General features: G+C 45.7%; 1 protein-coding gene across 1 annotated transcript in view; it reads right to left on the bottom strand.

Moving 5' to 3' along the window:
* LOC144594161 (11-beta-hydroxysteroid dehydrogenase type 2-like) overlaps positions 1-14,319 on the bottom strand; it is a 30,483-nt gene extending 16,164 nt beyond the window's left edge. Inside the window, exons 1-3 of the mRNA XM_078400321.1 lie at positions 13,980-14,319; positions 9,979-10,191; positions 6,733-6,918 (exon numbers count right to left, since the gene is read on the bottom strand). Coding sequence (XP_078256447.1) covers positions 6,733-6,918; positions 9,979-10,191; positions 13,980-14,280 — 700 coding nt within the window. The 5' untranslated portion in view covers positions 14,281-14,319. The remainder of the gene's footprint in view (positions 1-6,732; positions 6,919-9,978; positions 10,192-13,979) is intronic.
* Positions 14,320-15,566: the final 1,247 nt, after the last annotated feature.

Raw genomic sequence — 15,566 nt, 5'->3', positions numbered from 1 at the left:
CTCTTAAGGATAGCAGAGTCAGGGGGTATGGGGAGAAGGCAGGAACGGGGTACTGATTGAGAATGATCAGCCATGATCACATTGAATGGTGGTCCTGGCTCGAAGGGCTGAATGGCCTACTCCTGCACCTATTGTCTATTGTCTAAAGCCAATTAACCTACAAATCTGTAAGTCTTTGGAGTGTGGGAGGAAGCCAGAGCGCCCGGGGGAAACCCACATGGTCATGGGGAGAACGTACTAACACTGTACAGACAGCACCCGTAGTCGAGATCGAGTCCGGGTCTCTGGCGCTGTCAGGCAGCAACTCTGCCACTGGGCCAACCTGAGGCCCTTTCAATTTTAAGTCCGTACCGACCGATGATCCTCATACACTTGCACTAGCACTATCCTTCACTCTAGGGATAATTTACAATTGCTTTTACTGAATCCAATTAACAGACAATTCTGTACGTCTCCGGGAGCTCCGGTTTCCTCCCACATTCCAAAGTCATGTAGGTTTGTCGGTTAAATGGCTTCTGTAAACGGTCACGAGTGTGCAGGAAAGAACTAGTGTACGGGGTGATCGCATGGACTCGGTGGGCCAAAGGGCCTGTTTCCTTACTGCATCTGAACTAAACTAAACCAAAATCTGATCAGTTAAATAGCCCAAATGGGAATAGCCCATGGTGAAAAGAAAATACAGCAGAAAACTAACCAAAACCAACATATCTCTTTATCGAATGCTCTAAAGAAAAAGAAACCATCTTTACAAAAAGACCATATAATCGACTGCTAACCATTGCTTTTATTCTTTGCTTTGACTGGTTGATATTTGTGTGATAATTTTACCTTGGATAGCTAAACTTCAAACCAAATTGTGGTCAATTTCCAGGCTGTACTTACTTACATCCAGAATAATGGCCAATCAGCAGTTCCAGATATACATTGGCTGTCAAGTGAAGCTGGCACAAATACCTCCTGGATACTGAATTCCTCCTTCTTTAAAAGTTGGTGTTTATTGTCCCCATTGTGTCGGGTGACAGCAGACTGGGCAAAGACCTGGCATTGCTGATTGTATATTTCTCACGTTCCGCCCCCTCTGAAGTGGTGTGAATCATGATTTTCTCTGATCCTCCACATGTCTCTCACGTCACCGCTCACGGCCCACCCACGAGTCCTCTTTCACAAGGCCAGCCCGTGACGCCAGCCAAGATCAAGCAGAAATAGAATCAGGAAGGGATTAGGATGGAGTCAAGGCTGAGCTGTGGCAGGCAACAGTCTCACAGCTGACACCGGATCTTGCTGAGCCGATGCCAATCTTGTATATGTTACTTGCTCACAAAGGCAGCCCGCATCATCAGAGACCCGACCCACACCACCCTGGCCACAAACTCATTTCACCCCTGCCATCGGGAGGAAGGTAGAGGAGCCTGAAAACTGTAACGTTCAGGTTCAGGAACAGCTTCTCCCCTACAGCCATCAGGCTGTTAAACACCACAACCTCAAATAAGCACAGAACTACAGAGACTATTATTGTTATTATTGTACTTTTATTGTTTGTTGTTTATGTGCACGTATGCGCGTGTGTGTGTGTATATATATATATATATATAGAGAATATATGTAGGTGTGGGTATGTGTATTTGGCCACTGGTTCAAGACCCTGGAGCACAGATGCCAACACCACAATATGGTCAAAGACAGCAGCCACCGACCCCCCAGAACATCGACCAGAGACCACCTCACCTGTGCAAATTGTGGAAGGATGTGCCTGGCACGGATAGGCCCAGCCAGTCACACAAGGAAATGTAACCCCAGATGAAAGATCCCCCTCTCCAAGTAAGACAACGCCAAGCCACACCATCACCGCCCACAGATGGACGGATGCAAGGGGGGTGAGTGTATATATAACTGGGACATTGGGCATATGACAATAAAACAATAAAACACTCTTGACTCTCCAACTTGCCCACACCCACCCACAATGTCCCATCTACACTAGTCCCACCTGCCCACACCCACCCACAATGTCCCATCTACACTAGTCCCACCTGCCCACACCGGCCAACATGCCCCATCTACACTAGTCCCACCTGCCCACACCGGCCAACATGCCCCATCTACACTAGTCCCACATGCCTGCGTTTGGCCCATATCCCTCTAAACCTGTCCTATCCATACATCTTTCCAAATATTTCATAAACGTTGCAATAGTCCCAGAGTCAACTACCTGCTCCGGCAGCTCGTTCCATACACCCACCACCCTCTGTGGGAAAGGTTTACCCCTCGGGTTCCTATTAAATCTCAGGCTTATGGAAAGATTTGATTAGATGATTTCTTCTGCACCACACACATATGCCTGACATCTGCAGATGCAGAGTCAAGTCCAAGTTCAAAGGCAGCAAGATAGCTAGACAAGATGCAGATAAGACATATAGAGACATGCAGAACACATTCCGTAATTACATTGAAATACAAGAACATGGATAACACATGTTGGAATAGTCTACAATCCTTGTTAGACCACAGCCTGAATTGTGCTCTGATCATCAAATAATAGGAAGGACATGATTATCCAGTTAACCCTCGCTACAGCGGGCCATGGAAGGGGAGTGGGAGACGATGTCCGTAATTGCCGATTGTCCGCTAACAACAAAAGACAAAGACAATTCAACGACAGTGGAAACAAGTCGAGTCCGTGAGTCAGTGGGAACAAGCCCTTCGGCCCACTGAGTCCGTGCCGAGCAGAGACCACCCGGTCGGTACACTAGTACTGTCCTATACACAAAGGACAATTTGCAGAGTCCAATTAACCTACAATCCTGTACGTCTTTCGAATGTGGGAGGAAACCGGAGCATCTGGAGAAAGCCCACATGTCACAGGAGGAACGTACAAACTCTGTACAGACGGTACACGTAGTCGGGATGGAACCCAAGTCTCTGGCGCTGTAAGGCAGCAACTCTACCGCTGTGCCACCGCGCCGCCCTGGATATCTGAAGTCATTGAACACGAGGTGCAATAAATACTAGGCATTGATATTTCACCTCATATTAGTTCAAGATTAAACCAGTGATTTGCTCCAAGTGACTCTCCCCCAAACTGTACCGGCCTGTTGCTCCAGTTCTAACTCTTGCTTTTTGAAAATTAGGGGGGGTTTATTTGCCAAATCCTTGACATAAACCAGATTGCCCCTTTGTGTCACTCAAGTCTAAGTTCTTAAACAATTCCCTCCTTACCAAGGATTTTACAACTGTAGCAAATCGTAATGATTTAAATGCTGGCCGATTCAGCTTTTTCTGGGGCTTCATCTGGAAGTCTGCTTGGGAGTGGAGATTGAGAATGTATTGAAATGTGTCCAAACCTCATATATCAACCGGAACAGAAATAGAAACTTGCAATTTAATGATGTGCTGGGAATTTTTCTTGCACTTTCTCAGCTCACTGAATTATAGAACAGACCCTGTCTCCTGGTTATATGGGATTTGCAGGCAGATGGATTGGCACCAAATGGGATTAGAGACCCACCACCATCTGCCAGGGCTACGTTTCAAGACTCAGCTGCAGGAAGAGTTGGAAGGTATTTTACTGTCTGCCAGTTATAACTGAACTATTTTGTTCAGTGTTTATGTTTTCCAAGAATTATAGAACATATAAGAACATGATTATAAAGGCCGGCCTTTATAAGGGTGGTGCAGCGGTAAAGTTGCTGCCTCACAGCGCCAGGGACCCGGGTTCCAACCCGACTGTGGGTGCAGTTTGTAAGGAGTTTGTACGCTCTCCCCGTGACCTGCGTGGGCTTTCTCCGGATGCTCTGGTTTCCTCCCACACTCTAAACACATACAGATTTGTAGGTTAATTGGCTCGGTAACATTGTAAATTGCCCCTAGTGTGCGCAGGATAGTGTTAGTGTGCGGGGATCGCTGGTCAGTGCGGACTCGGTGGGCTGAATGGCTTGTTTCTGCGTTTATCTCTAAAATAAAAATCACGCTAAGTATGTATTCCGTCGAGCAGCAGCATTGGCTGCAGTGTTACCTTCCTCTGCTAATCATTCAAGCTCCAATGACAGCACTCCCCTTCCCTCAAACTCTGCTACCAAGGACAAGTTCACAAGTGATAGGGGCAGAATTAGGCCATTCAGCCCATCATGTGTACGCCACCATTCAATCATGGTTGATCTATCTCTCCCTCCTAAACCCATTCTCCTGCATTCTCCCCATAACCCCTGGCACCCGTACTAATCAAGAATCTACCTATCTCAGCCTTCTGTACCAATGAGTTCCACAGATTCACCACCCTCTGACCAAAGAAATTCCTCCTCATCTCCTTCCTAATGGAAGGTGCTTTAATTCTGCATGGTTTTCCTCAAAATGCTCCTGTTTCCTCCCGCACCCCAAAGACGAGCAGGTTTGTAGGTTAATTTGCTTCTGTAAATTGCCACTAGCGAAACTGGGATAACATAGAACTCGTTTGCGGGTGATTATTGATCAGCGTGGATGATGGGCCAAAAGCCCGGTTTCCACACTGTATCTCTAAACTCAATGAAAAAAAATCAGGATCAAACCAAGTTCGCTGGAACCGTAAGGCAGTGCTGTCCTGGTACGTCCTTCCACCCTGAATGATATTGATTGATTCTTTTATAAAATGTATATGATAACACACTTTCAATCCATGCTAACACGGCTCCCCCAATTGCATTTTTTAATTTTTAGTTTTAGAGATACAGCGCGGAAACAGGCCCTTCGGCCCACCAAGCCCGCACCGACCAGCAATCCCCGCACACTAACGCTATCTTACACACACTAGGGACGATTTTATATTTATACCGAGCCAATTAACCTACAAACCTGTGGTTGGCTTGATTGTAATCATATATAGTCTTTCTGGTCACTGTACCTCAGTACACATGACAATACAGTAAAGTAAATTAAACTAAACTCTAAAGAAGGGTCGCGACCCAAAACATTCACCCATCCATTTCTCCAGAAATGCTGCCTGACCCGCTTTGTGCCAATCTAAACTGAATGTACGTGAGCTCACCATACATATTAGCATTTTAGTGATCTTTTAAATCCACACATTGCCTAGTTGCTGACGTTTTGGATAAAGCGTGGTACAATGTGTAAGAATTTCCTGGTCTATATTTTTCTCTCTGAAGTAGTTCCGTTATATTAGTTTTATAATTATCTTGAATACAATTTCCATTACTTTTGATATCAATCCAATGTGATTTCCAGTAAAACCTGGGGAAATTTAATTGGTAATAATCAACTTCAATTTTACTTTGAAAACTGTTTAAAATTTAATGCCACTCATTTCCACATCTGGAACAAATTAACGTTACAGACCTTGAGTAATTCGAATGTTACATTAGAAAAGAAAATGCCATCTGTTAATTGGTTACATGTGGAAAAGCTGCCCCTTGCCCCAGGCTTGCAGACACTTATAATTCATTCAGCACAAAAGGTCTATTCATTACTTTCCCGAGATATTTTCAGCATTGATTGCTTACATAATAACTCAAGAGAACAGTTTATGGAAAGTTCAAGACCACAAATCTGCAACCTGACGTGCAATTTTAATACGTCGTTCCTTAATATATCAGAAGTTCCACTTGTCTATCATTATGCACATTGTTCCCCATGTCTAAACCACGCACTAATACTTTTGTTATCAATGCCTCCCTAGATCTGGCACTCAAAGATAATGTGCAACTACTATTTTCCTGTTAATCATCATTATTGTAATGAATGTTCACTCTGGTGCAATATTAACAAAGATTCAACACTTGTAAATGATTTCAAAGTATCTTGTGAGCTCTGGATTTTAACACAGCCTGCAGGTGACCTCATTGTACTGAGAAAATCACAAGTAACATTGGAATTCAAAACTATCACCAACTGTAGTTCACCACTGCCACCTCAAGAAACTTGCTTCAATAGGTCAGCATTGCAACAGTCCGAAGAAGAGTCCCAGACTAAAACATTGTCTGTCCGTTTCTTTCCATAGACGTTGCCCAGCTCACTGCGTTCCTCCACCACTTTGTTTGTTTTTGCTGAAGATTACAGTACCTGCAGTCTTCCATTTCTCCATTGCAAAATAACTTATTCATAGCTGTCAAGTGTTTCTGGCAGCCCCCCACATTTACATCCTCATCTCTGGTCGGTGTTCTGGAATAGGTGATTTATTCTGACAAGAGTTATTTGTTGAAATGAGGAACTGCAGATGCTGGTTAATACACAAAAGGGCAAAGAGTGCTGGAGTAACTCAATAGATCAGGCAGCAACTCTGGAGAACATGGATAGGTGACGTTTCACAGAGTGCTGGAGTAACTCAGCGGGTCAGGCAGCATCTCTGAAGAGCATGGATAGGTGACGTTTCAAGTCGAGGTTCTTCTTCAGAAGAAGGGTCTCGACCCAAAACATCAGCTATCCATGGTCTCTATAGATGTTGCCTGACCCGCTGCGTTACTCCAGCATTTTAGAATTACACAGTGTAGAAACAGCCCCTTAGGCCTAACCTACCCACACCGACCAACATATCCCATCTACACTAGTCCCACTTGCCTGCATTTGGCCCACATCCCTCTAAACCTGTCCTATCCATGTACCTGTCTAACTGCTTCTTAAACGCTGCAACAGTCCCTACATGTCTTTAACGGTTATTTGTTCCTTGTCTTAATGAGAGCTTTCATGCTGTTTTTCTGGAAGTTTTGTGCAAACAATAACATGCTTTTATGAAATAAAAGAACATACCTGATGGACTAGAAATATTAACTATCCTCCCTTTGGCTCGACGAATTAGAGGTAGAAATGTTTTAGTAACTTCCACTGTTCCAAAGAAATTGACTTCCATGCATCGCTTAAAAGCATCTGTCGGGATGATTTCAATGTCACCAACGCAAGGTATAATGCCAGCATTGTTAACTAAGGCGTAGAGTCCTACAGAAAGAGAGAGCAATAATTAGATTGCAAATTTTTAAAAATCTCACAATTGATCATTTTTCTACCTCAGAATAAGAATTGGTTTTATTTGGTAATATCTAATCACAGCATCGAGTTTAGTTTAGTTTAGAGATGCAGAGTGCAAACTGGCCCTTCGGCCACCAAGTCCGCGCCGACCAGCGATCCCCGTACACTCGCACTGTCCTACACACTAGGTATCACACAATGCTGGAGTAACTCAGCAGGTCAGGCAGCATCTAGGAGAGAGGGAATGGGTGACGTTTCGGGTCGAGACCCTTCTTCAGTCAGAACGGAGATGAGGAAAAACTTTTTCAGTCAGAGAGTTGTAAATCTGTGGAATTCTCTGCCTCAGAAGGCAGTGGAGGCCAGTTCACTGAATGCATTCAAGAGAGAGCCATATAGAGCTCTTAAGGATAGCGGAGTCAGGGGGTATGGGGAGAAGGCAGGAACGGGGTACTGATTGAGAATGATCAGCCATGATCACATTGAATGGTGGTGCTGGCTCGAAGGGCCGAATGGCCTCCTCCTGCACCTATTGTCTATTATCTAACTAAACCGACAAACCTGTACGTCTTTGGAGTGCGGGAGTAAACCGGAGGACCCAGGAAGACCACGCGATCACAGGGAGAATGTACAAACTCCGTACAGACAGCACCCATAGTCAGGATCGAATTTGGGTCTCTGGCGCTGTAAGGCAGCAACTCTACCGCTGGGCCACTGCGCCTTATTTGAGGTAATACCTTCACTGTTATGGTCTCTGCCTCTAAACCCTTTCAAAGTATCACAATTCTTGAATACTCCACCCCAATTGTAATCACAGCACCATTGGTAGCTGCCAATACCTTCACCTCAGTCATTCCCACCCTAAACCTCTTTACTGCTGTTTTCTCATTAAGATCCCCCTTAAAGAGTTCTTTGGTCAGATGCATTAATATTATCATCTGTGATACAGTGTCAAATGAATATTATGTAACTTTATTTTTAAATGAATATTAATCTTTTTACTTCTCCATAATCGTGCAGTACTTGGGCTGGAACAAACAAGGCAATGAAACGAACAATGTTTGGCCCAACTTGGCACCAATGTAAAAACACAAGAATCTCATCGAATCCTATTCCTGCATTTGTCTCTCAGCAGCAGAAACTTGGATGTTCACTTTTATCAAAGTACCAGCTACTTTTTAAACTGGAAAAGGCAGTTTTCCCACAACAGTCCATCACAGTCTGGAACAAGAAGGAAAACGAGAGAAAGAAAAACGCAAAGAATACTAAAAGAAAACAAATAATGAAATATAAGCACAGAGTAGGAAAACAAATGAAAACATCGATTAGTTATGGATTCTTAACAAATCAAATGAAATTCATGTTGTGTAATAGAGTATAAAAAGTTAGACACAAAATGCTGGAGTAACTCGGCGGCTCAGGCAGTAACTGCGTATAAAAAGGGACTTTGTTTCTACAGATGTTTAAGATTTTGATACTGAGGTGCTGGTGGGAAATAAAAGAATAGAGTGCATAATGGTATTCATTTGTAAATAGAGCAAGATGTTCTATGATAAAGTGAGAAGTATTCTGTCATGGTGCAGTTCTTGGGATGTGGCCATTAACGGCAGTGATCAGAGTCAATCATTCCATTGGGAGTTTATTTTTATAGTTGCAATAAAATTTTCTTGCCATTTCAAAAATACTTTTGTACAATCCAGAACTCAAATGGCTTGCAGCTGGATGTTGGAGGCATTTGGATTTACTCCTTCCAACCCAATTACTTGCACATCCACTCAGTGTTGGATCTACTTTCAAAGTTTACAGGAACTAGTTGTGGCACGGTGGCGCAGCGGTAGAGTTGCTGCCTTATAGCACCCAAGACCCAGGTTCCGAGACCGAGACTACGGATGCTGTATGCGCAGTTTGTATGTTCTCCCTGTGACCATGTGGGTTTCTCCGGGTGTTCCAGTTTCAAGACTCAAGAATCAAGATTCAATTTATTGTCACGTATACCAGTTAAGGTACGGTAAAATCTGAGTTACCGTACAGCCATACTAAGTAAAAAGCAACAGGACACACAGCCACATAAAATAAAATTTAACATGAACATCCACCACAGCAGATTCCACATTCCTCACTGTGATGGAAGGTAATAAAGTTCGAGCATTTTCCTCTTTGTTCACCCGCGGTCGGGGTTGTTGAACCGTCCGCAGTCGCCGCTGCCGACTGTCCGAGGCCCTCTCGTCGGGGTAATCGAAACTCCCCGCGTCGGGACGATTGAAACTCTCTCCGCGGCACGGAGCTCCCGAGTCGGCCTCTTCTTACCAGAGACCGCGGGCTTCACGGTGTTAAAGTCCACAGGCCCCACGATTGGAGGTGTCCACAGCCGATCCCCGGCAAAGGATCGCAGCTCTGCGATGTTAGTCTGCACCACGCCCGCGGCATGAAGCGCCGGGCCGGTCTCCAGGAAAGGCCACCAACTCCTCGATGTTAGGCCGCAGTGGGGACGGAGATACGATACGGGGAAAAATCATATCTCCGTCGAGGTAAGAGATTGAAAAACAGTTTCCCCCAACTCCCTCCCCCCCTCCACCCCCCACAAGAAACACTGAAACATACTTTAACACATACTTAAAATAATAAAAAAAACAGTTGAAAGTAGAAAAACAGTAACCACTCTTTCCTCTCACACTCCAAAAGATGTGCAGGTTTGTAGGTTAATTGGCTTTGGTAAAAATAATTGTAAATTGTCCCTAGTGAGTCAGATAATGCTAGTATACGAGGATCGCTGGTCGGTGCGGACTCGGTGGGCCAAAGGTCTGTTTCAGCACTGTATCTCTAAACTAAACTAAAGTTCCGAAGTTGCTCATCAAAAGATATTCAATCTTTTGTGGATTGTAAAACTACTCTTCTAAACATTATCTTATGAATAATATGCCATTATGAATAATAGTCTTATCAGATACCCTATTCAAACTGTCTTAGCGAGCCAGAATATCGAGCACAGATGAACTAATCCCAGAGAGGTACCGTGATCGATCCTTCACATACCCTTGTTTTCCAACTGCTTCTCAATTTCTTTCTGGACTTCATGGACCGTTGCCCAATTTGTAACGTCCATTTGAATGACAGTGAGTCGATCAGAACGCAATGACCTGAGCACTTCTGCTCCGTCTCCATCTTCATGGAGCACTGTTGCAAACACATGAAAGCCAAGGGAGTGCAGGCGCTTGGCCAGAGCGTGGCCAAAGCCCGAATCACAGCCTAAATGGAAAGAAAAGACCTTATGAAGAATACATGCACAGAGTCATAGAATCACACAACATGGAATCAGACCCTTTGGTCCAACTCATCCATGCTGACCAAGATGCCCCATCTAAGCTCGTCCAATTTGCTCACATTTGGCCCACATCCCTCTAATTGTTTCCCCTCAATGTATCTGCCTAAATATCTTTTAAATACTGTTATAGTACCTGCCTTAACTACCTCCTCTGGCAGCTCATTCCATATACCCACCACCCTTTAAGTGAAAAAGTTATTTCCCAGGTTCCGATCAAATCTTGCCCCTCTCACCTTAATCCAATGTCCTCTGGTTTCTGATTTCCCTATCCTAGGTAGAAGGTTTTGTGTGTTCACTCTATCTATTCCCACCATTATTTTATACAATACTATAAGATCACCCCTCAGCTTCCTGCGCTCCAAGGAATGAAGACCTGGATTGTTCAACCTTTGGGCAGGAAGGTGAAGTGATTATTCAGCTGCTGATACAATAGTCATTGCTCACATCAAATGACAAAATGTTGCTCAGTTATTTTTCTTCTATCCCTCTTATAAATTTAATATCGTCTGGAAAAAGGCAGCATACATATCCCTTGTGCCATGAATAAATATATATAAATATAGGAAAGCAAACTGCAGATGCTGGTTTAAATCGAAGGTAGACATAAAATGCTGGAGTAACTCAACGGGTCAGGCAGCATTTCTGGAGAGAAGGAATGGGTGACGTTTCGGGTCGAGACCCTTCTTCAGACCAATGTCAGGGGAGGGGGCGGGACAAACATAGGATGTAGTAGGAGACAGGAAGACAAGTGGGAGAACAGGGAAGGGGGAGGGCAAAGAGAGGGACAGAGGAACTATCTGAAGTTAGAGAAGCCAATGTTCATACCGCTGGGGTGACCCTTTAAGGAAGGAGTCTGACAAAGGGTCCCGACCAGAAACGTTGCCTATCTATCAACTTGGCTGAGTTGAACTTGAAATCACACTTCTGTTGATTGAAATGCTCTGATGAAGTAAGACTGAGAATATGCTCTGCTTTGTATTCTTTTCAAAGTTTCCTGTAGTAACATTTTTAGAGGTACAAAGGAACAAATGGCAAATACAGCAGAGATGCAAAATTGTTTAAGGACCATAAAGCAGGAGTAATTGTGAATTCATTGTCCAACCTGGAAGATAGTTGACAGCTGTACAAATCCAAAAGCAAATGAAGGCAGATACAGCAAAGTAATCACTTCCTCTTCCTGCACAAAGGTTGAGCAAGCTATACCATAATTCCTTGGAGCACAGGAGGGTGAGGGGTGATCTTATAGTAGGGTTGCCAACTGTTCCAAATTAGCCAGGACATCCCGTATTTTGGGCTGAATTTGTTTGTCCTTGTCCCGTATTAGGCCCGGGGAGCCCTATCGGTCCGAACACTGTAGGCCTGGACACTGTAGGCCTGTACACTGTGGGCCCGGACACTGTGGGCCCCGGACACTGTGGGCCTGGACACTGTAGGCCTGGACACTGTGGGTCTGTACACTGTGGGCCCAGACACTGTGGGCCCGGGGGTCGCTGTAGGCCCGGACAGTATAGGCTAACAGAGTGTGTTCGGGGAGTGGGGCCAAGTGCGTTCCCCTAACGGAGGTTGCGTGGCAACCCGCCTCCCGGCCCGGGTGGCCGCCATTGGTGGAGCGGAAGCACGTGGCCGCTGGCTGGGTGGTCACGTGGGGCGCGGGGCGGTGACGTCACCTTGTCCCATATTTGGGAATGAGGAAGTTGGCAACCCCTATCTTATAGATGTGTATAAAAGCTGGAAATAGATAGCGTGAATGCACAAAACCTTTTACGTAGGGTAGGGGAATCAAGAACCAGAGGACATTGGTTGATGTCTGCAAATGAATGCAGATATATGAATGCAGATATATGAATGCAGATATATAGAATGCAGATATATACGAATGCAGATATATACGAACGCAGATATATATGAACGCAGATATATGAACGCAGATATATATGAATGCATATATGAACGCAGATGTATGAACGCAGATATATGAACGCAGATGTATGAACGCAGATGTTTGAACGCAGATATACGAATGCAGATATATGAACGCAGATATATATGAATGCAGATATATGAACGCAGATATATATGAATGCAGATATACGAATGCAGATATATGAATGCAGATATATGAATGCAGATATATGAACGCAGATATATGAACGCAGTTGCAGAATGCAAACAAGACTATTATCTGAAATAATACAGGGAAAATTCAAAATACTCAAACAGTATTTGGACAGGGGAGGGAGCACTTGAGCAGAGCAACTGCTCTCCATTTGTGGAGAGTCCTGGCCCTCACAGCTGCTGGCCTTCAGTATAAACAAACTGTTGCACATATTCTGCTGGTCAGGCAGCATCAATGGAAAGAGAATAAGAGTTAATACTTCAGATTAAAGACCGATCAGTATTTGTTGTATGCAGCAATAGACTGGAAACAATACAGATGAGACTTTTAAGGATGTTGCCAAGATTGGAATATGTTGGCTGTGAGAAAAAAGAATCAGATGAGCGACAAATGTTTTCTCAGGAAGAGAGAGAAGAATGAGGGGAAATTTAATTGAACCGTGTGAAATTGTGAAGAGCCTAGATTAATTAAATACCAAGGATCAATGGGCACAGTGGTAGAGCTGCTGTCTTACAGCGCCAGAGACCCGGGTTCGGTCCAGACTATGGGTGCTGTCTGTATGGAGTTTGTACGTTCTCCCTGTGACCGTGTGGGTTCTCCCCGGGTGCTCCGGTTTCCTCGCGCATTCCAAAGACGTGCAGGTTTGTAGGTTAATTGGTTTCGGTAAAGATTGTAAATTGTCTCTAGTGTGTGGGGTAGTACTAGTGTCAGGGGATTGCTGGTCGGCACGGACTCAGCGGGCCGGAGGGCCATGGTGTGTCTCTAAACCAAACTAAGACCCATTTTGCTTCGCAGTGTGGTCTGAGACCCAGGGACATTACGGTTAGAACTTGTCTTGGAGGCGTCAGCAACAGGTGCAAAGGTTACGATACGGTACGGGAGAACTTTATTTATCCCAGAAGGGAGATTGATCTGCAGTTCCTGTATTATTTATTTTACCTGCTGGCTCTTCTAACCTAAACACGTCCCTTGAGCTGCCAGGGTCTGAACTGGTTCTCTTACAGAAGCGGTACATGGACGCAATGGGGTGTTCATTTAATGTTAGGTGCATGGTTCCATAGTCACCGCTCTTCTAGAACCTAGGCTTCCTTTAAAAAGTGATGTAAAGTGAAGAAGTAAAAGTTCTTCCCTGCGGCTATCAACCTTCCCTGTGTGGCTACCAACCATCCCTGTGTGGCTACCAACCATCTATGTGTGGCTACCAACCATCCCTGTGTGGCTACCAACCATCCCTGTGTGGCTATCAACCTTCCCTGTGTGGCTACCACCCCCCCCCACCCCCCACCACCCCACCCCCACCACCCCCCTCCACCCCTACCCCCAACACCCCCCTCCACCCCTACCCCCAACACCCCCACCCACCCCCCTCCACCCCTACCCCCAACACCCCCACCCACCCCCCTCCACCCCTACCCCCAACACCCCTCCACCCCTACCCCCAACAACCCCCACCCACCCCCCACCCACCCCTGCACATCGCCAATCCTTTCCACTCATCACTTTAACCTGATGTTTCATATACCCTGTGGTCTCTGAGTGTTGCCGAGTCGCCACCCCTGAAGCAGTGAGCTAGCTGGTGACTCGGGTTGAACTTACCAGTAATCAGGACGGCCTTTCCCCGCGGTGAGAGTATTGCGTTGGAGCGGATGGATCGGTAAACCATGTAACAGCACAGGGTGACAAGTGCAAGGCCGACGTACAGAGGGAGGTAACTGAGAGACAGAGAGAGGCTGACAAACAGCCACAGCAGCGCCTGGCAAGTGCAGAGGTTCAGACTCAAACGCGCTTCAGAGTTCTGGAAATGTGTGACCACCGCTGCCCCGAGAGACACGATGATAAATCCATACAAGCCCAGGGCCAATCCACCGCCGCCCTCCATGGCTTCCCAAAGTTGCATTTCCGCGAATTTATTCACAGCAAAATGGGTCAAAGTGAAAAAGGAAACTGCGTGACTGACCGGTGGTTTCTGACCCTTTGGGCAAAGTTCCAGCCACGATCTGCACGACCCGCTCAAAGGAAACACTAACTACTTGTTACTGATCCCAGCATTGCAGGAAAACTGCAGCAAACACACGGAACTGCTCCCAATGTCCAATCGAGAGCCCTTGCCAGGCCACCACTGTCGCCTTCTTTATATAAGTGTAAGAAAAGAACTGCAGATGCTGGTACAAATCGAAGGTATTTATTCACAAAACGCTGCAGTATCTCAGCAGGTCAGGCAGCATCTCAGGATAGAAGGTGTCGCGTTTATTGGTATAATAAAGCTCGTACCACGACGTAAACGGAGTATACCTTTAATTAGCAACTCTGTACAGCAGCCGCCTGCTTGTGTGCATGCCAGGGCAACTCCCTCACTGCCACACCCCGGGTCACCTCCGGCCACCGCATTCCTTACACTCTTATTCCCATAATACCACATCTCCCTTTCTTTGAGAACAAAGGGTGGACTACCGTTGTCTCTGCAGGTCTTAAGGGGTTTATTCTGCCCTTTTGCTGGAAGACCTGTCCCTGATTCAAGCATGCAAAATAGAAATAAAATAACTTCCGCGTTACCATACTGTGAACTATTACTTTAGCAGGCTGTGTTCTTCAAAACTTAAACTCTCAGGTTTCAGGTAAATGTACCAGGTTTACCGAACATTTTCACCCTCTCTTTTTCTTTATTATAGAAAACAGATCAATAAATCACAAATCAAGTCTCTTCGGCTTTCTAACCTCTCTCCCACACCTGGTCCGCACAGTCTCTGTGGTGGGGCCCTCTCTGCTGGGTGATGTTGTTACTGGTGGAGCTGGCTCTGGTGGAGCTGAATCTTCTCCCACCGGTGGCTCATCAGCGTCGACTACCCCACTGTTGGTCTGCAGCGGCACCAAGTGCTGCCGGTTCCTTCTCAGTGTGCCCTGAGGCACCTGGACGATATAAGAGCGAGGGGTATTGTGTGTAGATAGCACTTTGCCCTCGACTCGTGCATCGGTGACCCACACCTCCTCCTCAGGTACTAGTGGCTCCAGATTTCTCGCTCCGTGCCTCTTGTTGAAGGATCTTGCGTCGTTCCACCTCTTCTCCCTTTCCTTGGCCCCCAGCGCGTTGTAGTCAGGCAAAACTGGATTCAGCAGGGTTGGAAGGGCAGGAACAGTAGTGCGGAGGCGGCGCCCCATCAACAGCTCGGCCGGGCTATAGCCGTT

This window comes from Rhinoraja longicauda, chromosome 6 (genome assembly GCF_053455715.1).
Source record: "Rhinoraja longicauda isolate Sanriku21f chromosome 6, sRhiLon1.1, whole genome shotgun sequence".
In the NCBI taxonomy this organism is placed as follows: Eukaryota; Metazoa; Chordata; class Chondrichthyes; order Rajiformes; family Arhynchobatidae; genus Rhinoraja; species Rhinoraja longicauda.
This window is presented reverse-complemented; position numbering and strand designations above follow the sequence as displayed.